The sequence below is a fragment of the Papaver somniferum genome, chromosome 11 (genome assembly GCF_003573695.1).
Source record: "Papaver somniferum cultivar HN1 chromosome 11, ASM357369v1, whole genome shotgun sequence".
Lineage (NCBI taxonomy): Eukaryota > Viridiplantae > Streptophyta > Magnoliopsida > Ranunculales > Papaveraceae > Papaver > Papaver somniferum.
In genome coordinates, this window is record NC_039368.1 from 91,634,131 (window position 1) to 91,660,090 (window position 25,960).

Sequence of the window (25,960 nt, forward strand, 5' to 3'; positions counted from 1 at the left end):
CAATCCCCGGGATCCATTACATGAATTAACCACGGACCTAGCTTTTGCTGCAACAAAATCCCTAACGAATCCAGCACCTGTATCAACCCACGGACTACACCAAACCCCCAACTCCGATTGATGCTGTTGTTGGAAGAAATGACTTGATTTCACACCGAGAAGAGCTGGAGGCAACTGCTTGATCGAAAACTTGAAACACCTATTTTTGTTCTGCTCAAAACCCATACCACAGATGAGAATGTGGCAGTAGATCTATGGACACGTCATCTATCATTCTGTTAACCCACAAGTGGACTTCACTTCAGCCACATATTTCTCCATCTCCTTTTATGTATCCAGCCAACACAACCACCACCAGCTTGAGAACAAAACTCCATCATTGTGATTCATTACTGCATCCAACTGATCTTATGTCCAGTGACGTCTGCAGTATCTCAGACAATCAGATCGAATCCATCTTCTTCCTTTTAAGTTTCAATCATGTTACTGCTGCACTAATTCACTTCAACTATCACCAGTTCGAGAATCCACAACCCACTACTGATAGCTGAGAAGGTCAATTCAAAGCCCATTCAATTAAGCTTTATTGGGCTCCATGTGCTTGAACAAAGAAATGGGGAAATTAGGCTCAGGCCCAACCCATGGATAACCCATAATATGAGGCCCTTAATTAAAAAAAGTTTAAATCTAGGCCCCGAGTTTTTAAAAGACCTTGATACCCTTATGCATATTGTCAAGCCCATAATTAAATAAAATTTAAATCTAGGCCCAAAATTATTAAATCTAGGCCCGAAATTATTAAAATACAGTGCGAAGGTGTAAACAGAAGTTACACATGCATATGGCATGTGTAACCAGAAGTTACACATCCTTATGATATGTGTAATGCAAAGTTACACTTGTATATATATGCAAATAAATAGACATCAAAAAAAAACACAAAAAAAAAAGTTATTACTTTAATATTCATTTACAATAATTTCTTAGCATTTGTAACTAGAAGTTACACACGCATCTGTTTAGTGTAATTGAGAGTTACATATGTGTCTATCTAGTGTAACTGAGAGTTACACATGCATCTGACTTGTGTATTCAGCGTCAACTCCAGTTCCAGCGAGACCATTACCACGTTTAAGCAATTAGCTTTTATGAAGTTATCTAAAACCTGAAATATAACAACAAGCAATCAGTATTTATACGATTAAAATGAACAGTACATAAAACAATGTATATTTCAGTTTCACAAGCATCTGACTAGTGTAGCTAGCGGTTACACATGCATCTGAATTGTGTAACTGAGAGTTACACATGCATATAACATGTGTAACTAGGAGATACACATTCATCTGGCTAGTGTAGCTAGCAGTTACACATGCATATGACTAGTGTAACTAGGAGTTACACATACATATTGATATGTGTACCCAAAATCAGTATGTGTAAGTAAAAGTTACACATTTAATTAACATGTGTAACTTGCAGATACACATGCATCTGAATTATGTAACTAGGAGTTACACATGCATCTGACTTAGATATGTCAACATAAAATCAGCAAATCCATCTCTAAATGAATAACACTAGCAAAAACGAGAGGTGACTATCAAGCAATTACCAGTCATAAAATAATACAGTTAACCTTGCAAGTGAATGAGAAGCTCTTAATTAAGATATCACTGCTTCAGCAGAAAGACGTTGTTAGCACTGTATTAACAGAAAGATTTTACAGCGCTAGTCTAGATGTACCTAAGCCATTTTCATATTATCGATGACGAAGGACATTTTAAGCAACAGAAAGTAAAGCTTCAGACAGTAATTATACTGGCAGAATAATACAAACACCTGGGAACCTTGTGCTAGCACATTAATATCGCAAAAAATGATCACACAACTGATTCAGCAGGGTATATATATGAACCCAGGAAAACAAAATGCATGTGTAATCAGTAGTTACACATGTAAACAATAGTTACACATGCATATTAGCATAAGTTACACATACAATCATCATGTGTAACTAGAAATTACACATCTAATTATTATGTGTAACTATAAGTATAACCTGCATCTAATTAGTCTAATCTGCATCCACTACTACTCCCTACTACTAGGACTTGATGTTCTTTTCTCAATTTCATAAATATAACCACTATAGCATCAAATTAGCATGTGTAACTATAAGTTACACATCTAATTTGCATGTGTAACTAGTAGATACACATTTATTTGGCTTGTGTACCTAGAAGTTACATATTTCATTAGCATGTGTAACTACTAGTTACACATCCATAGTCTGCCAATGCTAGTTAAACGTGCAAATTTTCATGCATATGGCTTGTGTGATGTGCAGTTAAATTAGCATGTGTAACTATAAGTTACATATGCATATCCCATCAAATTAGCATGTGTAACTATAAGTTACACATCTAATTAGCATGTGTAACTAATAGCTACACATACTTGAGATATTGAACCCAAGACCATAGTGCTATAAAATTTCCAAAGCATCTTCCATACCACAAACCTAGTAAAGAAAATATGTGTAAGGAAAACATTCATAAACGAGTACTCAGGTGGAAACGCTAGGAAATACCGACACTCATAAACTTGATAGAAGAGAAAATGAGAGAAACCTTTCCAACCATATAACTACTCTTTTCATAAAAACCTGCAATATAACATAAACTTTATATCCCAGGATGTGTAACTACTAGTTACACATCCATATAACTATTCTTTTCATAAGAACCTGCAATATATATAACATAAACTTTATATCCCAGGATGTGTAACTAGCAGTTACACATCCTGGTAACTACTAGTTAGCAGAAATCATCATTAATGCATAGTTTATATAATACATCTCAGATATGAACCATTCATTAATGCATAGTTTATATAATACAAGTTGTTGTAAGCATGTAATTGTTTAGTCAATCATGTTTATAGACTTCATGCTAAACAGGGAGTTCCAGTACAAAGAGATTGTATTTATCGAATGAACTAAAAACTGAGAATCCATCTTACCTCAAGGTGCAGGTTTTGCTACTTCTCCAAAAGACGTATTCCAGCATGATTCATCCCAATCCCATCCAAGGAGTGTGTACCATTAAGCTGATAAAAGGTCCACCAATTAAATTAAGACAAGGACAGGTAGTTACCAAACAATAATAAGATAATTTTTAAAGAAGTTCACAAATTAGGGAGAGATTCATACACAACTTTCCAAAGACATGAATTTCCTACGGTAGTAAACTCCTTCCAAAATTGACCAATCTAATCCATATCTTCTCTTATTGTGGTCATCGATAACATTCATTAGCCATTGCGTAATGAACCCTCCTACTTAGCCATTAATGTAGGGATATAATAGCACAAGACCAATGCAAACTGTTGGCGTCTCCACAGCTTTATCGGTTAATAACACCACTTGACTTCTTCCTTACTCAGATAACATTCATCCCAGAACCTCCAGAATCCATGACAAATACCCACCTGGTTCACCGACCTTCACAACTAGATTCAACTGCCAAATACTCAACCATGCTCAAGCCATAAATACAACCCCAGTTCATATCCATGTAACATCCACCATACTCACACTTTCTTCTTTTCTCTGCCTGAGATCTTCACAACCTCAATTATCTCTTAAATCCATCATAAATACCCACACATACCACTGCCTTTGCTTACTGGTGGCTTTGATAAGAAGAACAAAATCAAGTTATCGTAGAACCGCCCATTTCCAGCTATTTTATGTCTTGAAATTCCACAAATTCTTCACCTAACGGCTGCCAGAACTTAAGGCAAAAAAATTGCAGCAAAAACACTTGCACAGAGACTTACCAAGAATCATATGAACTTGAAATGGTGAAGAAGGGATAATCTTCCTGCAACATTTCCACATCCAACACAAAACACAATCATAAAATCGTTCAAATACACTATCATTGCAACAATCCCCTTCATATATATCCCACGAAAATAATCAGTAGTAACAACTTCAGCTCTTCGTTATTTTATTGCTTGAAAACAATAAGCAAAGGCAGGCATTCAATATAGTATTCAGAGATATGAATGAAACTAATAATCTGAACTGAGATTCATTTCAAATTGAAAAATTCGTAATATCAAAAATTGAAATTAAACCTAAAATTAGATCGAAACTCAGTGAAACTTACTTCCGATTCTGACTAGTATGACACATCTAATCAATCGATTGAACCACAGATCCCTTACGAATATCGCCATTGAACAGTTTCTCATTCAACCGAGTTTCTGACACAACATAATGAGTCGAATCTGAGTCAGAAACCAGTAATCAAAGTCGATCTTGCGATATTACCAGCAGATTTTTATCTAAATACTTGAACTACAGGTTTTAAGTTTACATAGCCTCAAAGAATAGCTGAAAACGCATTATGAGTTCATTTCACAGACATTTTCACCGAATTTTTATGGGTTTTGGCTTACGAAATGAACGAATCTGAGCTTAAAATGATGAGAAGTCCATGATAATTTCGAAATATGAGATCAGGGAGATGAAATGAATGAAAAAAAATGAAGATCGGTGAAATTTGGAGACGATGAAGAAGTTTTCTAGGGTTTTTGCCAGAGCCGAGAGAGAAAAAGAACGGAGAAGAGAGAGAATATAAATTGATAAATGAAAATATGTGTCGATATTCCTCTTGTATATATAGTAAAGGGTAGTCTTGCCATTATTAAAATTCGGAATAATTAATTATGGGCCAGATCTGAAGAAAAATTGATATTTTGGGCCTAACAGTATCATTTTCCTAAAGTATGGAGTTGATAGTGAAGGATCCATTTTGTGGGGCTTCTATATATTGAACCCATATAGTAGGGGGTTCTAGTATTTTTCACCAAAGAAAATGATGGTCCCGAAAAATGAGTAGACGAATTGCCTTGGCAACCCACTGCTAATTGAGTGGCAAACTCCAATGTAGCTTATAATTAAGCCATTTATCTTCCCAATAATCACATTCACTTGTACTTTCTACAAAAGCACTAAAATAGTATTGTTAGCCACAATATCGAGTCCTAACTGATATAAACATGGGTATAAAATGTAGCACTTACGTGCTTATCACACAGGTACTCATAATCCCTCTTCTGATAAAACTTCTTCAATTATGACAAGTGATTTTCCTGTAAATCCTCTTGAAGGAGAGAAAGAAGAAATAAGTATTTATGAGCAAAATGCTCATCTAAATACAACATGACTGCTCAATACAGCATCCTTCCTGTAGCCAAAGAATGATGCTCATTGATCTCAAGAATTGTGTCTTGAGAATGTTGTCAAGGTTGTATGATACCTGTGTTGTTGTATTTAATGATCTATCGAGCTTCGCTCAAGTTCTTCTCTCTTGAATATTTTTCTGATCACCCTCTTTTGAGAAAAATTTCCTTGTTATTGTCATTCTTCCAAGAACTGCTCCTCCATTTTCCTTAGTCACGATTTGTGACATAGTGTGCACGTACACCGGACCCACACGGACGTCAATCCTTCTAGGGTTTTCATGGAACCTCATATTTGTATGTGTCACATATTGATACATTGTTCCATAAGGTCTAAAGATTCTACTAAATTTTATATGCACACAATGGCTGGAGATAACAAAGGTGATGAAGTCAAGAAGGGCAAGACTATCGAGTTTCACAAGAATCCTGTTTTCATAACATGCTATCATGTTATTGATCATGAAAACAAACTACCAGTCCATATGTCATCACAACTGGTAGGAAATCTTCTTCGAGATTTTGAGGTCGTTCGTGAACAACTCGGAATTGCAACAAGGAATCTTGATTTTCTGAAAAACGAACTGAAGAAAGCAACTGATGAGCTCGTTCTTGTTCAGTCTATAGTTGCTAATCGGGTTTAGTGTTTTTCAAATCATGTTCTCTTAGATATAGTTTGACTAGTAAATCTTCTATTTTTTTGTTTTGTTTATAAGAATAACTAGAGTTTGGAATAACCATGATTGTGATTACACATAGCTATGTCCAACGTTTTCATCTTCATGTTTTTAGGTTTATTTATTTAAATTATAAAATTGTTTGGAAGATGATTTTTGCAGTATTAATCTTTATGGTTTTATATATTGCAATATTGTTATGGTATATGTTTATTTACGTCCGTGAACTTGATTGTCCCATACCTTGTCAAAAGTAAAGTCGTTCACGAGTTGATATGCATGTATTGATGAAAGAATGGATTGACTTTTGAAAAATACAAAAGTTAAGCCTATTATGTCATTTTTTGATGGAAGATAGGTTAAAATCTTTTGTTTGCAAGGATTATGTCTATTGTATGTCGTTATGCAAATAGTGATGGAAAATAGAATGAATCCTTGTGTATTCTGCAATATTGATCTTCCCTGATCCATAATCTTTTATGTATTGCTGTGAGGCTCCGTAAGTTTTCTTATGTTGAGCACTATTGACTGAGTTGATTATTTCTTAGGATTAACTTAGTTATTTCTCCAAAGATTTTCTTATGTCGAGCGTGAACAATTAAATTGATTACTTTTTGTGGTTAATTTGATTGTGTATTTTGATCAGATTAATTATGGGTTCTCTTGTGATTAATCTAATAGAGTATTTTTGAGTCTCCATAAGTTCACTTATGTTGAGCATTTCCGATTAAATTAATCATAGGTTCTCTTTTGGTTAATTTAATTGAGTATCTTTTGGATTCAAATTCATATTCGTATGTGATTTGTTACGTCCAAATAAATCCTTTTTTCTTTCGAAATTAAGGTCGCTCTTGTTGTTCTTTCGGGAATAACATTTTATGGGTGAGAGTTCTTAGTTGAGCTTGTGCTTAATTGCCAAATCTTTGTGGGGAGTGCGGCTGTGGAATATTATAGGGGTTATCTTGTATCTTTAAACTCCTTGATGAATGCATTTAGCTTCGGCTTTATGATCGCATCTAAAGAACAAGTTGATATATGCTTTCTTTTAGTCATGAAATGTCTCTTTCCAAAATTTCATTAGGATCCCGTTCTTGTACCATTGCCAATTTTATTGACAAAAAGGGGGAGAATTAATATGTAGTTCACACTACATATACATATGGTTTTCGGATCATTATGTAAGGGGGAGTGGTTTCCATGTGAGATGGAGTATTGACTAAGGGGGAGTGATGCATATCACCATAGTATTGTTGTTAAAGTTGTGATACAATTGAACTTTGACGCTGTGTAATGATACTATGACACTGTATAACAATGATTGAGAACTTTTGTTTTCTCGTTGTTATAGCTACGGATTTTCAACAACGATGATGTTAAACTTACAACCTTTGGGATCATTGGAGTACTTGGAAGTGACGAAGATTTCGAGTAATGTTGAAGATTAGGCATGTGGAATAGGAGCTACAAAAGTTTATTTATATATTTTTTGTATTCCATATGTATTGATAGTTTTGTAACTAAAATTGACAAAGCGGGAGATTGTTAGAGCATTTCTCGGTCGAACTCGCATGCGTTGCTATCTCAAGCATGTTTTTCAATGTTAGTGATCAAAACTATAAGTCCTGATTTATAGTCTACTATAGCTAAGGTCTCGGACTAGGATCGAAAGTGTAGTTGAGCTCAAGAACTCCATGGCAATCATCATACAAAGACGAAGGACCATTCAAGGAACTGGTGGATCTTCATCGACTAAAAGGTATGTGGGGACTTGAACTTATCCATCACTCAAAAGTCTATTTATCTCCTATCTTGAGACAAAAGTCGTTTTGCTATATAGACTTAGATTATACACATTTGGTATTTCGAGCCGAGTTTATCTCGCCTATCTATTTCTCGAAATATGTGTTGGTAAGCTTTCGCTTTAGCCAATTTCATCTTTACCTAGTGACGAAAGTCATGTTATGTTTCAATCACTTTAAAAATTTCTCTGACGAAAAATGGTTTGTGAATAACTATATAACATCCTCTGAGAATGTTTCAATGATTAAAATGAGAGTTTAGATTATATAACCATTGATGGATATAAGCATTGTTGTGGAAACACATGTATGTATAAGTCATATTCCTTGAACCAAAGTTCGCGAACTTTGTTGATCAAGAGAACCGGAAGTTTGCACAATTTGCAAACTCAGTCCACGAACTGACGATAGTTCTCGACCCGAGAATATCTGCTGGAGTTTGAAAACTCTTTCCGGGAACTTAAGTCCGCGATCCCAGTCCGCGAACTTGAGTAGGTTATATCTAAAAACGATTGTTCTTGAACTCATCTTTATATTGACTAAGGAATGCTTTTGCAAACCATGGCTATATAGTTCATGAACCGATTCGAGTGAATCAAATCGTTTTTGCTTTGATTGTGTCTTGTGAAGTTACATAAAATCTAAGCAATTGAACAACTCTCTAACTAGTTCATTTAAGTCATTTGAACTAGTTATGGCGAAGAAGAATATGGTTGATATGAAAGTGATTATATGGCTAACCATTTGGTTAACTATTGTGAACCAACTAATGTACAAGTTTTGGTACCGTTACACAAGCCTAGAAACGTGCATTTTATTTGTGTATAAAAAGCTATGTTTTCGATCTAACGGTTGATAATATTAGCTTGAATCTAATCAGGTTTTCATCTAAAGGTAAATATTGAATGCTTTGTTACTGAGCTAACATTGATTGCAAACCCTGATTTGAAAGACTATATAATCATTATGCATATCATTTAATCTGTCTTAACAGTTTGAAATTATGGTTTTAAGTGACAACACTGAAAACCCAAATAGGGTTTCATCAGTTGTTCATATTTCAAATATTCTGAAGAACTTCCATCGATCTCTTTACTTAGTGATCTAGATGATGAAAAATATGCTCAGTGGATATTTTCTTTAATTGGTCGTTTAGATTTTCTCAAAATCAAATTTGTTGATGCGGTTACAATTTTGAAAAATCAATGGAAATTAACAGGTTCATGTATTTGGATTCCCTTGGGAAGAGGTTTTTTCACTATCAAATTGGAGAATGAAATAGATAAGCAGTATGTTAAGAATGGTAAATGGGAGGTTGTTGATCAGTTTCTCCGCGTTAGAAAATGGGTTCCAAATTTCAGACTAGACAATCAGAAAATTTCTACTGCTATGTTGTGGGTAAACTTTCCGGGTCTCAGCTTAGAGTATTGAGATGAAGCAACTTTGTTCAAAATCACTAAAGCTATTGGTAATCCTATTAAGGTTGATGATACAACATTTCATTATGCAAGTGGATATTCAACAAAGGTTCTCACTGAAATAGATTTATCCAAACCAATTCCTAACAAACTGTGGATTATTACAAAGTATGGAGCCTTCTCTCAAGGAATTTTACTTCCTAAAATGCCTAAGTTATGTAGCAAATACAAAATTGTGGCTCACTTTTTATCTGAATGCAAATTTAATCAGCATCAGCATGAAACTCCAAAACAGGATAATGCCAAGCCTAAAGTTGCAGAAAACAATGTTCAGGAGAGTAATCAATTAACTCCAAAGAATATGGTGCCTTTTGATATATGTCAAACTCCAACACCTTCAGTAAATAAAGAAATTATTGGAGGTAATACTGGAATTGCTACAACTACTTGTGGTAACTTTAGTCCTCTAATGGAAGTGGAAGAGACTGTGGATAATGAAATCAGTGAAATTATACCAAATAATGTAGATGCTTCTAAAATTCTTCAAATTTTGGATGATAACTTCGTAGAAAAGAGTGTGGTGAATTTTGTAGATGGGAAAACATGACCAGTTTCTGCAACAAAAGTACCCTTTACTTCTTGGTCTAAAGCTGTCCAAAAACCAGTATCTTCATCAATTCAAACTTATACAAGTAATCTTGAAGTTACACAAGAGGTAATTGTTTCAAAAATTGGTTCTCAAGCATCTTCATCAATTCAAATTCCTACAAGTAATCTTGAGGCTACAAAAGAGGTAATTGTCTCAAAAGTTAGTTCTCATGTTCCAGTTAAATATAATTTTAGAAAAGCTCAAGGAAAAGGAGGCATAAAAGGCCTCCATTCCAATCCATGAAAATACTTTTTTGGAACATAAGGGGCCTTAGAAGATCTAGGGCTTAAAATAAAGTTTGGTCTTTAGTCAACCAATTTAATCCTTCATTAGTATTTTTAGCTGAACCTAAAGTAGTTTGTAGTTCTTCTTTTTGCAATAACCTGAAATTACCAGGAATGCAATCTATGGTAATTCATAACTCATTAGCAAATAAAAAAGGCAACATATGGTTATTTTGGAATAAAATTTTACCAACTCCAGTTGTTATTTCTATGTCAAGCCAAATGATCACTATCAGTATAGGTGATGTTCTTGTTTCTGGTATTCATGCTCATGTGGGGGTTATGCAAAGAAGGTTTTTATGGACAAAAATGGAAGCTATTAGTGAGTTGAAGAAACCAAGGTTGGCTATTGGTGATTTCAATGCCATAATTTATTTAGATGAAAAACAAGGTGGTAGAAGCCCTAGTAGAAGAGCAATGATGGACTTTACTAATTGTTTGGATAGTTGTGAGTTATTACAAGCTCCCAAATCTGGGTTACAATTCTCTTGGTCCAACTGCCAGCAAGGTAACAGTAGAATATTATGAAATTTGGACAGAGTGATTTTTAACCAATTATGGCTGCAAAAATATAGTGATTGGGGTTATAAAGTGGGTTTAAGAGTTGCTTCTGATCATGCTCCCTTGTTAGGAGGTTATGCTAATATTCCCAAACCACTGAATGTACCTAGAAAATTCCAAAAGATATGGTTGTCTCATCCTAATTTTATGGAAGTTGTTCAAAACTGCTAGTCTGAAACTATTGTGGGAGATCCACTTTTGTGTTTCAAAGCAAGTTGAAAAATTAAAGAAAGTTATAAATGATTGTGTTAGAGCATTGCTCGGTCGAACTCGCATCCATTGCTATCTCAATCATGTTTGTCAATGTTAGTGATCAAAAATATGTCTTGATTTCTAGTCTACTATAGCTAAAAATCGGACTAGGATAGAAAGTGTAGTTGAGCTCCAGAACTCCATGGAGATCATCATACAAGACGAAGAACTACTCAAGGAACTGGTGGAACTTCATCGACTAAAAGGTATGTGGAGACTTGAACTTATCTATCACTCAAAAGTCTATTTACTCTATCTCCTATCTTGAGAGAAAAGTCGTTTTGCTATATAGACTTTGATTATACACATTTGCTATTTCGAGTCGAGTTTATCTTGCCTATCTATTTCTCGAAATATGTGTTGGTGAGCTTTCTCTTTGGCCAAGTTCATCTTTACCTAGTGACGAAAGTCATGTTATGTTTTAATCACTTTTAAAATGGCTTTGACGAAAAATGGTTTGTGAAAAATAACTATATAACGTCCTGTAAGAATGTTTCAATGATTGGAATGAGAGTTTAGATTACATAACCAATGTTGGAAATAAGCATTGTTGTGGAAACACATATATGTATAAGTCCTTATTCCTTGAACCGAAGTTTGCGAACTTTTTTGATCAAGAGAACCGGAACAAGAGTCGTGAACTCATTCCGCGAACTGGCGGAAGTTCTCGACCCGAGAAAATATGCTGGAGTTTGAGAACTCCTTCCGGGAACTTAAGTCCGCGAACTTGAGTTGGTTATATATAAAAACGATTTTCTTTGTGAACTTATATTTATATAAACTAAGGAATGCAAATTGCAAACCGTGGCTATAAAGTTCATGAATCGATTCGAGTGAATCAAATCGTTTTTGCTTCGATTGTGTCTTGTGTAGTTACATAAGATTTCCTTGTAATTGAACAACTCTCTAACTAGTTCATTTGAATCATTTGAACTAGTTATGGTGAAGAATAATATGGTTGATATGAAAGTGCTCACATGGCTAACCATTTGGTTGACTACTGTTGAACCAACAAATTTACATGTTTGGGTACGGTTACACAAACCTAAAATCATGCATTTCAAGTGTGTATAACAAGCTAAGTTTTTGATCTAACGGTTGAAAAATATTATCTTGAATCAAATAAGATTTTCAACTAACGGTGAATATTGAATGCTTTGTTACCAAGCTAACATTGATTGCAAACCCTGATTTGAAGACTATATAAGAGAGAATTCTAGCAACTGGGAAACCTAATCCCCACACCTTACGTGTGATACTAGATGTATTAGCTAGAGTCGATTCTCCTTTAACCTTAGGTTTCTTATTGTAAACCAGGTTAACGACTTAAAGACTTCATTGGGATTGTGAATCCAGACCGATACTACTTTCTCATAGTTTTGTGATATGATCTTGCATATTCTATCGTTTTTAGTACGATCATAAAAATTGGCTTGAGATTAATATCTCCGATAGGCAAGATATAAAAGTAGTCACAAACATCTTCGTCTCATCGTTTGTGATTCCACAATATCTTCTTTCGCCGCATCGATTAAGATTGTTGTGAGGTGATTGATAATACTAGGTTGTTATTCGGGAATATAAGTTCGGGTTATCAATTGGTTCCTGTTCACCTTGATTTATCAAAAGACGGAACAAAAACTCTTGGGTATTTCTGCGGAAGACAGATTTATTCAATCCTATAGACTTTTGTGTGTGAGACGGATTTGTTTATCAAGTCTTCGACTTTGGGTCGTAGTAACTCTTAGTTGTGGGTGAGATCATATAAGGGAATAAAGTACATAGTATCCTGCTGGTATCAGAGACGCGGGAGCATAATTCTACCTTCGATCACTATGAGATTGATTGGGGTTCAACTACAGTCCATACCAAAGTTAGTTTGTAGTAGGCTAGTGTCTGTAGCGGCCTAATACGGTGTGTGTTCAATCTGGACTAGGTCCCCGAGTTTTTCTGCATTTTCGGTTTCCTCGTTAACAAAATTCTGGTGTCTGTGTTATTTCTATTTCCGCATTATATTGTATATCTTTATAATTGAAATATTACAGGTTGTGCGTTAGAATCAATCAATTGGAAATCCGACCTTTGGTTGTTGATTAAAATTGATTGATACTTGAATATTTATCTTTGGTACCGTTCAAGTGATTTCTCTTGTATTCAATTAGACTCGCAGATTTCTATTTGCTGGAGTACGAATTGAATCGAGAAAGAGATATATAACTCTTTGATATACTTTATTAAGATTGAGTCTAGTTGATTCTCTTAAAAGTATATTGGAGTTTGTCAATACAGATTTCTAAGCGAAATATTGGGTGTGGTTGTTGTACCCACGCTTTTTCAATTGGTATCAGAGCAGGCAAACACGTTAAAGACCTTACAAGTCTGTGTTTGTAGCGATCTGACTCTATGGACAGAGGTGCTATCTCTATTAACGTACCACCAGTCTTCGATGACTCTAATTACTTATGGTGGAAAATTGCTATGCGAGCTTTTCTTCAAGCGTGTGATTTTCAATCATGGGTATTTGTTGTTAATGGTTATGATGCTCCCGTTGTGGCAGTTGGAGATGTAAACGTTCCCAACAACATTGGTGAATACAGTCCTTCCGAGATACTTGCTGCAAAGCAAAATTCCGACGGTTTGAATGCTATCATACATTCCATTACCCCAAATATTCAGCACCATGTGTCAAATTTCACTAGGTCTAAAGATGCATGTGATATCTTAGAAACCGTATTCGAAGGTAACTCCAGTAAAAAGGAAGCTAGGCTTCAAAATCTTAATTCTGATTGGGAAAACCTTCGTATGGCAGATGAAGATACATTCGATGAGTTTAATCACAAAGTGTCTGAAATTGTTAATGCATCTTTTGCATTGGGTAAGATTATTCCTGAAAAGGACATTGTGATGAAAATTCTCAGATCGCTGCCATCTAGATACGACTCTAAGAAGCATGCCATCGTTGAGGGAAATAACCTTGATAATCTCTCCAGAAATACGCTGGTTGGGAAGCTTAAGATCTTTGATCACGAGCATTCATCCAAATCTAAGGATGTTGCGTTCAAAGCACTAAAGGACACAAAATTACTTGATAAAATTAAAAAAGTGTATATCTCTGAAGACGATCACTATGAGACTGATTCATCAGATGAAGATCTTGACAAGTCGGTCTCGATGATCACAAGACAGTTCAGGGATCTTCTGTTGAAGAAAAGTAAACGGTTCTCCAGAGATAAGCCTAAAACATCAGTTAAACCTCATAATCATATTCCTCCTAAAAACAGGGACACTGATGAAACTGATGACGAGGATATGCCTCAGTACTTGAAGTGTAAGGAAATTTGTCATTTTGCAAACGAGTGCCCAAATCGTAGAAAATACACTGGGAACAAAGATCTTGTTGCAACTCTTGATGAAATGTCTGACAACTATGATTCTAATGAAGACGAGAAATCAAGTGTTGCACTTATTGGTAAAAATATTGATTTTGATAATTGTATAAATACATACATCAACCTCGATATTCTTTCAGAAAAAATCTCAACCAATCTGGAAGAAAAAATTGACCCATTCTTTGGAAACTCTGTTTGTAATGTTTCAGGTTCCATTATGTGTCTAGTTGCGTGCACATCTCAGATCCATGAATATTATCCAAGATTGACGTGCTCATTTTATTCACTAAAGGGTCATGAACTATCAAAGTGTTACAAGTAGAAACACCAATTGAGGCACGTCAACAAACATCAACGAAGAGAAAATCAATTAGCAAATAAGCTTAAACTTGCTCAGAAGACCGCTGAGGTATGTAGGATTTTATCTTCGCCAAAGAAGTTAGTTTCCAAAGACAAAACAAGACCATTAGAGAAGAAAGTATGGTCAAATCGTTTTGATAGACAGAAGTCTGAGGATTCCTCTCAAGAGGAACATGGTGGACAAATTGTTTTTCACCGCAACACAATTTGATTGTGTTGATTTGTAAACCTTGTCTCATGTGTCTGATCAAAATAGACAAGGTTGTGTACCTCTCAGGCTTTAGGAAAAGTTTTCTTGTTTCTTATTTTCTTAGTTTTGTTCTTCCCTGTCTATCAATAAAAAAAAGGTTATTTTCGACAATTCTACTCTCTCTAGGGTTCAGAGTTGTGCCTGCACGAACCTGTTAAAAGGTTGCGTAACCCTAATTTTTTCCTTCCCTGAAACCTCTTTTTATCTCAAAACTACTTGTTGAGTTTAAACTGTGATTTCCTCTCACAAACCCATACGTCTATGGATACTCCAAGCATGCTATCTTCTGATGGAAAAGATGTTAATATGATTGTTAAGCCATCAATCATGAAGGAAAAATAGAAATCTCCATTGCCTCCTACCTTGAAAAGAAAAATAAGGAATGTGAGGAATCCAAGAGCCGTTCCTTCAAATTCTCAGAAGTTTTCTGACGTTCTTGAAGTGATGAAGGAGATGCGAAAGGAGATTCAACAAATAAAGGCTTTTGTGTATAAGACTCATGAGATTCAGAAGGACCTGGTTCGACATCAGTCAAGAAGGTTCATTGATATCAACTCCTATCTTAATGAACCTCATGTCCCAATGGCTGTTGACGACAAGGAGTTCGGGGACGATAAAAAATTCTTCAAAGGTCTTATTGCCTAGTAAATCTTCTATTCTCTTGTTTTATTTAGAAGAATAACTAGAGTTTGGAATAGACATTATTGTGATTACACATAGCTATGTCCAACGCTTTCATCTTCATGTTTTTAGGTTTATTTTTTTAAATTTTAAAAAATTGTTTGGAAGATGATTTTTGCAGTATTCATCGTTATGGTTTTATATATTGCAACTTGTTATGGGATATGTGTGTTTGCGTCCGTGAACTATGATTGTCCCATACCTTGTGAAAAGTTAAGTCTTTTATATGTCGATATGCATGTATTGATAAAAGAATGAATGGACTTTTGACAAATACAAAAGTTAAGCCTATTATGTCAATTATTGATGGAAGATAGGTTAAAATCTTTTGTTTGCAAGGATTATGTCTGTTGTATGTTGTTATGCGAATAGTGATGGAAAATAGAATGAATCCTTGTGTATTCTGCAGTATTGATCTTCCCTGATCTATAATCCTTTATGTATCACTGTGAGGCTCCGTAAGTTTTCTTATGTTGAGCACTATCGACTGAGTTGATTATATTTTTGTGATTAACTTAGTTATTGCTCCGTAAGTTCTCTTGTGTCGAGCATGGCAATTAAATTTATCACTTTTTATGGTTAATTTGGTTATATATTTCCGATTAGATTAATTATGGGTTCTCTTGTGATTTGTTATGTCCAAAGAAATCCTTCTTTTCTTTTGAAATTAAGGTCGCTCTTGTTGTTCTTTCGGGAATGACATTTTATGGGGGAGAGTTCTTAATTAAACTTGTGATTAATTGCCAAATATTTGTGGGGAGTGCGGCTGTGGAATATTATAGGGAATCTTGTATATTTATAAACTCCTTGATGAATGCATTTAGCTTCGGATTTATGATTGCATCTAAACAAGTTGATATATGCTTTCTTTTAGTCATGAAATGTCTCTTTTGGAAATTTCATTAGGATCCCGTTTTCGTACCTTTGCCAATTTTATTGACAAAAAGGGGGAGAATTAATATGTAGTTCACACTACAAATACATATGATTTTCGGATCATTATGTAAGGGGGAGTGGTTTCCATGTGAGATGGAGTATTGACTAAGGGGGAGTGATACATATCACCATAGTATTGTTGTCGAAGTTGTGATACAATTGAACTTTGATGCTGCATAATGATACTATGACACTGTATAACAGTGATTGAGAATTAAGTTTTCTCATTGTTATAGCTACGGATTTTCAACAACGATGATGCTGAACTTACAACCTTTGGGATCATTGGAGCACTTGGAAGTGACGAAGATTTCGAGTAATGTTTAAGATTAGGCATGTGGAATAAGAGCTACAAAAGTTTATTTATTTATTTTTGTATTCCATATGTATTGATAGTTTTGTCACTAAAATTGACAAAGGGGGAGATTTTTAGAGCATTGCTAGGTAGAACTCGCCTGCATTGCTATATCAAGCATGTTTGTCAATGTTAGTGATCAAAACTATAAGTCTTGATTTCTAGTCTACTATAGCTAAGTCTCGGACTAGGATATAAAGTGTAGTTGAGCTCAAGAACTCCATGGCGATCATCATACAAGACGAAGAACTACTCAAGGAACTGGTGGAACTTCATCGACTAAAAGGTATGTGGAGACTTGACCTTCTCTATCACTCAAAAGTCTATCTAATCTATCTCCTATCTTAAGACAAAAGTTGTTTTGCTATATATACTTTGATTATACACATTTGCTATTTCCAGCCGAGTTTATCTCGCCTATCTATTTCTCGAAATATGTGTTGGTAAGCTTTCGCTTTGGCCAAGTTCATCTTTACCTAGTGACGAAAGTCATGTTATGTTTCAATCACATTGAAAATGGCTGACGAAAAATGGTTTGTGAATAACAACTATATAACGTCCTCTAGGAATGTTTCAATGATTGAAATGAGAGTTTAGATTACATAACCAATGTTGGATATAAGCATTGTTATGGAAACACATATATGTATAAGTCCTTATTCTTTGAACCGAAGTTTGCGAACTTTGTTGATCAAGAGAACCGGAACAAGATCCGTGAACTCAGTCCGTGAACTCAGTCTGCGAACCCAGTTCGCGAACTGGCGGAAGTTCTCGACCCGAGAAAATCTGCTGGAGTTTGAGAACTCCTTCCGCGAACTTGAGTTGGTTATATCTAAAAACGATTTTCTTTATGAACTTATATTTATATAAACTTAGGAATGCAAATTGCAAACCGTGGCTATAAATTTCATGAATCGATTCGAGTGATTCAAAACGTTTTTGCTTCGATTGTGTCTTATGTAGTTACATAAGATTTCCTTGCAATTGAACAACTCCCTAACTAGTTCATTTGAGTTATTTGAACTAGTTATGGTGAAGAATAATATGGTTAATGTGAAAGTTCTCATATGGCTAACCATTTGGTTGACTACTGTTGAACCAACAAATGTACATGTTTGGGTACAGTTACACAAACCTAAAATCGTGCATTTCAAGTGTGTATAACAAGCTAAGTTTTCGATCCAACGGTTGAAAGATATTTGCTTGAATATAATCAGGTTTTCATCTGACGGTGAATATTGAATGTTTTGTTACCAAGCTAACATTGATTGCAAACCCTGATTTTGAAGACTATATAAGAGAGAACTCAAGCAACTGGGAAACCTAATCCCCACACCTTACGTGTGATACTAGTTGTATTAGCTAGAGTCGATTCTCCTTTAACCTTAGGTTTCTTCTTGTAAACCAGGTTAACGACTTCATTGGGATTGTGAAGCCAAACCGATACTACTTTCTTGTAGTTGTGTGATATGATCTTGCATACGATCGTTTTGAGTACGATCGTAACGATTGGCTTGAGATTAATATCTCTGATAGGAAAGATATAAAAGTAGTCACAAACATCTTCGTCTCATCGTTTGTGATTCCACAATATCTTCTTTCGCCGCGTCGATTAAGATTATTGTGAGGTGATTGATAATACTAGGCTGTTCTTCGGGAATATAAGTCCGAGTTATTAATTGGTTCATGTTAACCTTGATTTATCAAAATACGGAACAAAAACTCTTTGGTATTTCTGTGGGAGACAGATTTATTCAATCCTATAGACTTTTCTATGTGAGACAGATTTGTTTATCAAGTCTTCGACTTTGGGTCGTAGCAACTCTTAGTTGTGGGTGAGATCAGCTAAGGGAATCAAGTACGTAGTATCCTGCTGGGATCAGAGACCTAGGAGCATAATTGTACCTTGGATCAGTGTGAGATTGATTGGGTTCAACTACAGTCCAGACCGCAGTTAGTTTGTAGTAGGTTGGTGTCTGTAGCGGCTTAATACAGTGTGTGTTCAATCTGGACTAGGTCCCGGGGTTTTTCTGCATTTGTAGTTTCCTCGTTAACAAAATTCTACTGTCTGTGTTATTTCTATTTCCGATTATATTGTTTATCTTTATAATTGAAATATCACAGGTTGTGCGTTAGAATCAATCAATTGGAAATCCGACCTTTGGTTGTTGATTGAAATTGATTGATACTTGAACATTGGTCTTTGGTACCGTTCAAGTGATTTCTCTTGTATTCAGTTAGACTCGCAGATTTTTATTTGCTGGAGTAAGAATTGAATCGAGAAAGAGAAATATAACTCTTTGATATACTTTATTAAGATTGAGTGTAGTTGATTCTCTTAAAAGTATATTGGAGTTTGTCCATACGGATTGCTAAGCGAAATATTGGGTGTGGTTGTTGTACCCCCGCTTTTTCAGATTGGAACTGGAGTGTCTTTGGAAACTTAAATCTTCAAATTAAGGAAGTTGAAGTTCAAGTTAAAGAAGCTATGGTCAAGTCAGATGCTAATCCATTTGACATTACAGTCCTCATTACACTTGTAGATGCTCAGAATAATTATAATTCTAAAGAGGTTTAGTTGAATACTTTATTAAAACAAAAAGCAAGAATCAGGTGGATCAAGGAGGGTGCAGCTAATACCAATTTCTTACATACTAGTTTGAAGATCAGACAAGCAAGGAATTTTATTTGTGCACTTGAGGATGGCAATGGCAACATTATATCTAATCAAGAGAAGATGGCTGAAGAATTAGTCAAATATTATGAGCAGAAATTTCAATTTCAACATGTTTCAATTGAAGATTCTTTACTTAGTGATATTCCAGAAGTAATCACTCAAGAAGATCAAGAAATGCTTGATAAGCTCCCAGATGAAAAAGAAATTAAATCCATAATCTTTGACATGGATCCTGATAGTTCACCAGGACCAGATGGATTCTCGGGTTGTTTTTATAAAGCTTGTTGGCACATTATAAATAAAAAGGTAGTGCAAGCCATTCAATTTTGCTAGAGTAGAAGATTCATTCCTAAGGGCTTGAACTCTAATTTCTTGGTTTTACTACCTAAAACTGAAGGTGCTAAATCTCCAAATAAGTTCAGACCAATTGGTCTAAGCAATGTAAGTTTCAAAAATTTTACAAAGATTATCACTGCAAGGTTAAGTAATCTATTGGTAAAGTTAATCTCTCCACAACAAGCAGCATATGTGAAGGGTAGATGTATTCAAGAGCAAATAATGTTGGCTTCAGAATTAGTAAATGAAATAAAGAAAAAAAGAAGGGGTGGAAATATTGGTCTTAAGCTTGATATATCTCAAGCATATGATTCAGTAAGCTGGGAGTTTCTTTTTCAAGTTTTGCAGAAATTTGGTTTTCTAGTTCTTGGTGTGATTGGTTGCATACTCTATTTAAATCGGCTAAACTCTCAGTTCTTGTTAATGGTGGCCCTTGTGGATTCTTCTCAGTGGATAGGGGCTTGAGGCAAGGAGACCCTCTATCACCCATTTTATTTGTCATAATGGAGGAGGTGTTAAGTAGAAATTTATCTGAAATGGTAAGTAAAAGAGTAATCATTCCCATGGTCACAAGAAATGGTACAAGTCCATCTCACCTTTTATTTGCAGATGATGTCTTCATCTTTCTACATGGAGCAAAGAAGAGCATTGAAAATCTACAAAAACTGCTAAAAGATTACCAGCTCAGTTCAGGTCAATGCATTAACAAAATTAAGAGCAGGTGCTTTGTGGATAGGACTTCAGAATTGAGGAAAAAATTAATCAAAGACATTCTTCAGATGGAGTAAAGTGTGTTCCCTGATAAATATTTAGGTGTAATTCTATGCAATGGTAGAGTTAGATCCTCAACAGTCTGGCCAACGGTGGAATTGATGCGGAGGAAACTTGCAACTTGGAAAAGAAAGCTTTTGTTTTTTCAAAAAAGGTTAGTATTAATTAAGTCAGTTCTTTGTAGCATTCCACTATATAATATGGCAGTCTATAAATGGCCATCCTCTGTTATCAAAACTTGTGAGAATATCATAAGAAATTTTCTTTGGTCCGGTGATAGTGAATCTAGGAAAAACATTATTCTGGGATGGAAAAAGTGTGTACTCCATTTAAGGAAGGTCGTTTGGGAATCCCAAGATTGGAAACTGTCAATAGAGCTTTTCTTATGAAAATGTTGTGGAAAATCATAAAATCAGAGCAAGATCGGGATTTATTTTTTAAAGCTATATATCAAGACAAAAATAATCAATGGAGTTTAAAATGGTAATTATCTTCTGTAAGAACAGGTTTATGCTGGGATTGGAAATCATTGCAAGAAAATTTAAGGTGGTGTGTTGGAAATGGAAAGAAAATTTCTTTATGGTTTGATACATGGATTGGTGAATCTCCCTTAATTAATACACTTATCTCCAATCAGTATGTTCAAGAAAATATTCAAATGAAGGTGGCCGATTTGCTAAGTAATGGGAATTGGTCTATTCCTCCTGAAGCTCAAAGTATTTTTTCTGCTCTTAATCTCCCTGAAGGTGGAAATGATGAAATAATATGGAATGCATCTCTCTCTGGAGAATTTCTTGTTTCAGCTGCAGTTAATAAAATGAGATTTAAAGAAGGCAATGTTAGATGGTCAAAATACTTATGGAATTCTTATCTTCATCCAAGTATTGCTAGCAATGTATGGAAGCTAATTTATGGGCTTTATATGGATGATGAAAAAATGGTTAGTCATGGTTATGATATGGTATCTCAATGTTGCATTTGTGAAAATGCTGAGCATAACATGCACCATCTGTTCTGGGAATGTGATTTTAGCTCAAACACTTGGAATTGGTTGGTGGGCACCTTTCAGTTTGCAGTTCCTACATCTTTTGAAGACATTTGGAAAAGTGCAATAAATAAAAGTCCATTGGTTCAGCAAGTCTGGATCACAACAGCATGCAGTACAATGAAGGAGTTGTGGTTTCAGAAAAATAGATTTTTTTTTGACAATATTAAGCCAAACATCTCCTCCTTCAATAATAGAATAATGAAGATGGTTTTTGAAGGTGGCATGAGAATAACATGGAGCAAATGGAACCATATTTATGATCTTAATCTAATTACTTTCTTTAATATGAGTCCAAGGAAATCTAAGATTCAGTTTATTAAGCCTTGTTATTGGTTTGCTCCTGAAGCTGACTTTACTCTATTTTACTGTGATGGAGCATCTCTTGAAAATCCAGGTGCAGGTGGTCTGGGAGTTGTGGTTAGAAATCATCTTTGTCGGGTAATGGGTGCAATTTCTGGTGGTTTAGGCACTGCCACAAATTACATACCAGAAGTATATGCAGTTGTGGTAGCTGCTGAATTAGTTGTTGATTGGGAGCTTCAGAAGATTATCATTCATCCAGACTCAAAAACTGTGCTAAATCAATTTGCCTGTAATCAAATTCCTTGGTTTATAAAGGTCAGATGGTACAATGTAGTTAAAAATCTCATTGTGATCAGATTAGCTCATTGCTTTAGAGAAATCAATTTCTCAGATGATTGTGCAGCTAAAAGAGGAGCAAGACTGTTAGTAGGTGAAATAAATATTTACATTGGAAGACCTTCCTGGTTAGGAAGAGTAGAAACGCTAGAGGTAGTGTATTACAGATTCTGTTAATGAGATGAATGGGCTTGCAAACTGTTAAAATAACTAATAAGTATTTCTGGGCTGGGTTAATTTGTAGGCTATTTTTCATGTTATTTTGTATCTATATCTTTCATTTTAATCAATAAAATTTGAGTGATTCAGCAAAAAAAAAATCGGTTTAACAAGGAAATTAAGTTTCTTAGTCGATTTTTTAAACTATTAGGGAAAATTTCTTCGGGTAATTGTTTCCTTGATAAAATATTAAAACTAAATTACTTGTAGTTTCGGTTTTAATACTGGTTATTGAAAAAGCGGGAGTATAACAATCACACCCAATAATTTTTTCGGCAATCTGTATGGACTAAACTCCAATGTAATCTCCAGGAGCACCGACTTTAAAGCCAGACTCAATCAAGGATTATATCAAAAATATTATATCTCTTTTTCAATACAATCAGCAAATCAAACTGACAGAAATCTGCGAGCCTGATTGATATGAGAAATAACTTGGACGATACCAAAGACCAATGTTCAAGTGTCAATCAAGATCTATCCAACAAACAAGGTTGGATTTATCAACTGATTGAACTACGCACAACCTGTGATATTTCAATTATATAAAAATATAATGCGGGAAAGAAATAACACAGACACCAGAATTTTGTTAACGAGGAAACCGTAAATGCAGAAAAACCCCGGGTCCAGATTTGAACACCACACTGTATTAAGCCGCTACAGACTCAAGCCTACTACAAGTTAACATCGAACCGGAATTTAGTTGAGCCCTAACCAAATCTCACACCGATTAAGGTACAGTTGCGTTCCTTCGCCTCTAGAACCACGCCGGATTCTGCGCACTTGATTCCCTTAGCTGATCTCACCCACAACTAAGAGTTGCTACGACCCAAAGTTGAAGACTTATAAACAAATCTGTCTCCCACGGATATGTTTATTCTTTATTCGGTTTTTGTTCCGTCTTTTGATAAAATCAAGGTGAACATGAACCAACTAATAATCCGGTCTTATACTCCCGAAGAGCAGCCAAAAAGTATTAGTTACCTCACAATAACCCAACTGATTAACATGAAAAGTTATTGCAGAAACACAAGAGTTTGAGACGAAGAACTGTTGTGATTACTTTTTATATCTTACCTATCGGAGATAAATCTCGAGTAAATCTTAGAGAAGATAAAACTCAATACGATAGAACAAGTAAGATCATAATACGCAACTACAGAGAAAATAGTTGGATTTGGCTTCAGGAATCCCAATGAAGTATTCTAGTCGTTAATCTATAATGGTATTGGAAAAACCTAGGTTAAAGGAGAACCGACTCTAGTACGTAACTAGGAACACACAGAAGTGTGGAGATTAGGTTTTCCAGTTGCTATATTTCTCCCTTATATAGTCTTTCAAATCAGGGTTGCTTTCAATCAAAGCTAAGATACCTTAGTAACAAGTCATTCAATATTCACCGTTAGATGAAAACCTGATTTAAGATTCAAGCTAAGTCTACTTAAAAATAAAGCAATCAATTTCCACCGTTAGATGGTCTTAGATTGTTACACACAAATGAAATATACTTTCATTTAGATATGGGTTAACGTACCTAAACGTGTGTATTGAGTTGGATCAATAACAGTTAACCGAAGTTAGCCATATGAACACTTTTGTGTTAAATATATTCATCTAACACTTCTAGATCAAATATGAAGATCAATCAATCATGAAATATAATCAAATGAATTTAATTGTTTCAAATACAGTTGTTCAATTGTTCACTATCTCATATAAATATATATGAACAAATTGAATCGACATCGGTTTGATTCGTAATCGTACAAAATGTCTATACAAGAATCAATTAATGAACATCAAGCCACGGTATGCAAAGATTGCATTCCTTAGATCATAAATGTTTTATTTCATGAGTATGAGAATCATACATAACCGATTGTAGAACTTCACCACTGTGTTCGTAAATCAGGTACGCGAACAACACCTCCAGACATTGGCCTAGTCAAGTCGTCCGCAAACCCGGTTCGCGAACAACCGGTCCGGACCCAATTCAGGTAAACCCTTCTGCATACTAAGTATGCAAAATAGAGTTCCTAACCTTCTCAGGTAAATCCGTTCGCATACTAGGTACGCAAACAAGAGTTACGGATCTGAATCATCACAATACAGTTCGCATACTAGGTATGCATACCATGTTGTATCCAGACATGGGTAATTGTTCTAAACTCTCATTTCAATCATTGAAACATCCTTGTAAGACGACAATGGTTGTCTCACACAAACCATTAGCTTCAGGTAATTTTCAAGTGATCGAATGATCAATGCGAAACTTCCCAAGTTAACATCAAATGACTATCTCACACAAATTATATAAGATGTTCAAGGTAATTTTAACATGATCATATTTTGACCTAATATTTAGTTTCCAACAAATAGATTGTTTGCAACTAAACTCATCAAGAATATGATGAACATATCTAAAGCAAAAAGCTTCCAACACATATTTCGATAAATAGATAAGTGAGATAAACTCCGCACAAAATATCAAATGTGTATAATGTAAAAGTCTATATAGTTATACGACTTAGTCTCATTAGAAGATATAATAGAATAGACTTCTGAGTGATAGATAAGTTTTACTCTCAACATACATTTTTTTGATGAAGTTCCTCCAAGCTCCTCAGTAGATCTTCGTCTTCAATTGTTGAACGCCCCGAAGTCTAAAGCTCATCTACACATTCTATCATAATCCGAGACATAGCTATAAGTAGACTAGAAATCAAGTATATAGTAAATTTACAAACAAGCTTGAGATAGCAACGCTTGCGAATTCGACCGAGCAGTGCTTTAACAAGTATTTTAGATTTGTAAGATCCTTTCGGTTTTTCCTTTATTTGCTCGAACCTTTGTCATTTTGTGACGAAAATGGGGGGGAAATATATGGATTAAACAAGTGATTTTTTATCACTAAGTAAAGGACAATTGTGCTTAAATGTTATATATAACGAAAGAGTAAAGCATTAACTAAGGGGGAAAAACATATCATATTGTTGTGTAGTAATACTTACCACAAAAGGGGAATAACAAAGATGTTTAGATTGAATATTTACCTAGCTTACCTTTAGGGAGATTAAAAGCTTTTGTTAGTCAAATGTTAACAACGGCATTTATTGACTGAATACATGCAGGTTATTGTATTGTTAAAACTTGGAATCAAGCGTATGTAAAATGAATTCTTTTGTAATTTGTTTATCCATATTTAATAAGAGTTTTGTTACTAAGATTGACAAAGGGGGAGATTGTTAGAGCATAGGTTGGTTGAACTCACCACGCGTTGGTATGTCAAGTTTTTTTGTCCTATTTTAGTATTAAAACTCATCTAGAGTCGCTTGATTAAATACTAGAGTCGACTTCGTTTAGGTTAGACTAAAAAGTCTAGGAATGTTGAGACATA

At 34.9% G+C, this 25,960-nt stretch overlaps 2 protein-coding genes across 2 annotated transcripts; both read left to right on the forward strand.

Annotated features, from left to right (window-relative positions):
* The first annotated feature begins 19,607 nt into the window (after window positions 1–19,607).
* On the forward strand, window positions 19,608–20,348 carry LOC113324775. Its single transcript, XM_026573064.1, has 2 exons — window positions 19,608–19,830; window positions 19,945–20,348. Exons 1-2 carry the CDS (start codon window positions 19,608–19,610, stop codon window positions 20,346–20,348), a joined length of 627 nt encoding a protein of 208 aa, XP_026428849.1.
* Window positions 20,349–21,312: 964 nt separating this feature from the next.
* On the forward strand, window positions 21,313–22,518 carry LOC113324776. The gene has a single exon (XM_026573066.1). The coding sequence runs from the start codon at window positions 21,313–21,315 to the stop codon at window positions 22,516–22,518; it is 1,206 nt and encodes a 401-aa protein (XP_026428851.1).
* Window positions 22,519–25,960: the final 3,442 nt, after the last annotated feature.

Coding starts and splice junctions, on each gene's coding strand:
- LOC113324776 (XM_026573066.1), top strand. CDS start 21,313: ATGAAGGTGGCCGATTTGCTAAGTAATGGGAATTGGTCTATTCCTCCT.
- LOC113324775 (XM_026573064.1), top strand. CDS start 19,608: ATGGCTGAAGAATTAGTCAAATATTATGAGCAGAAATTTCAATTTCAA. Junction 19,831..19,944: donor GGGTTGTTTTTATAAAGCTT/GTTGGCACATTA, acceptor CTAAAACTGAAG/GTGCTAAATCTCCAAATAAG.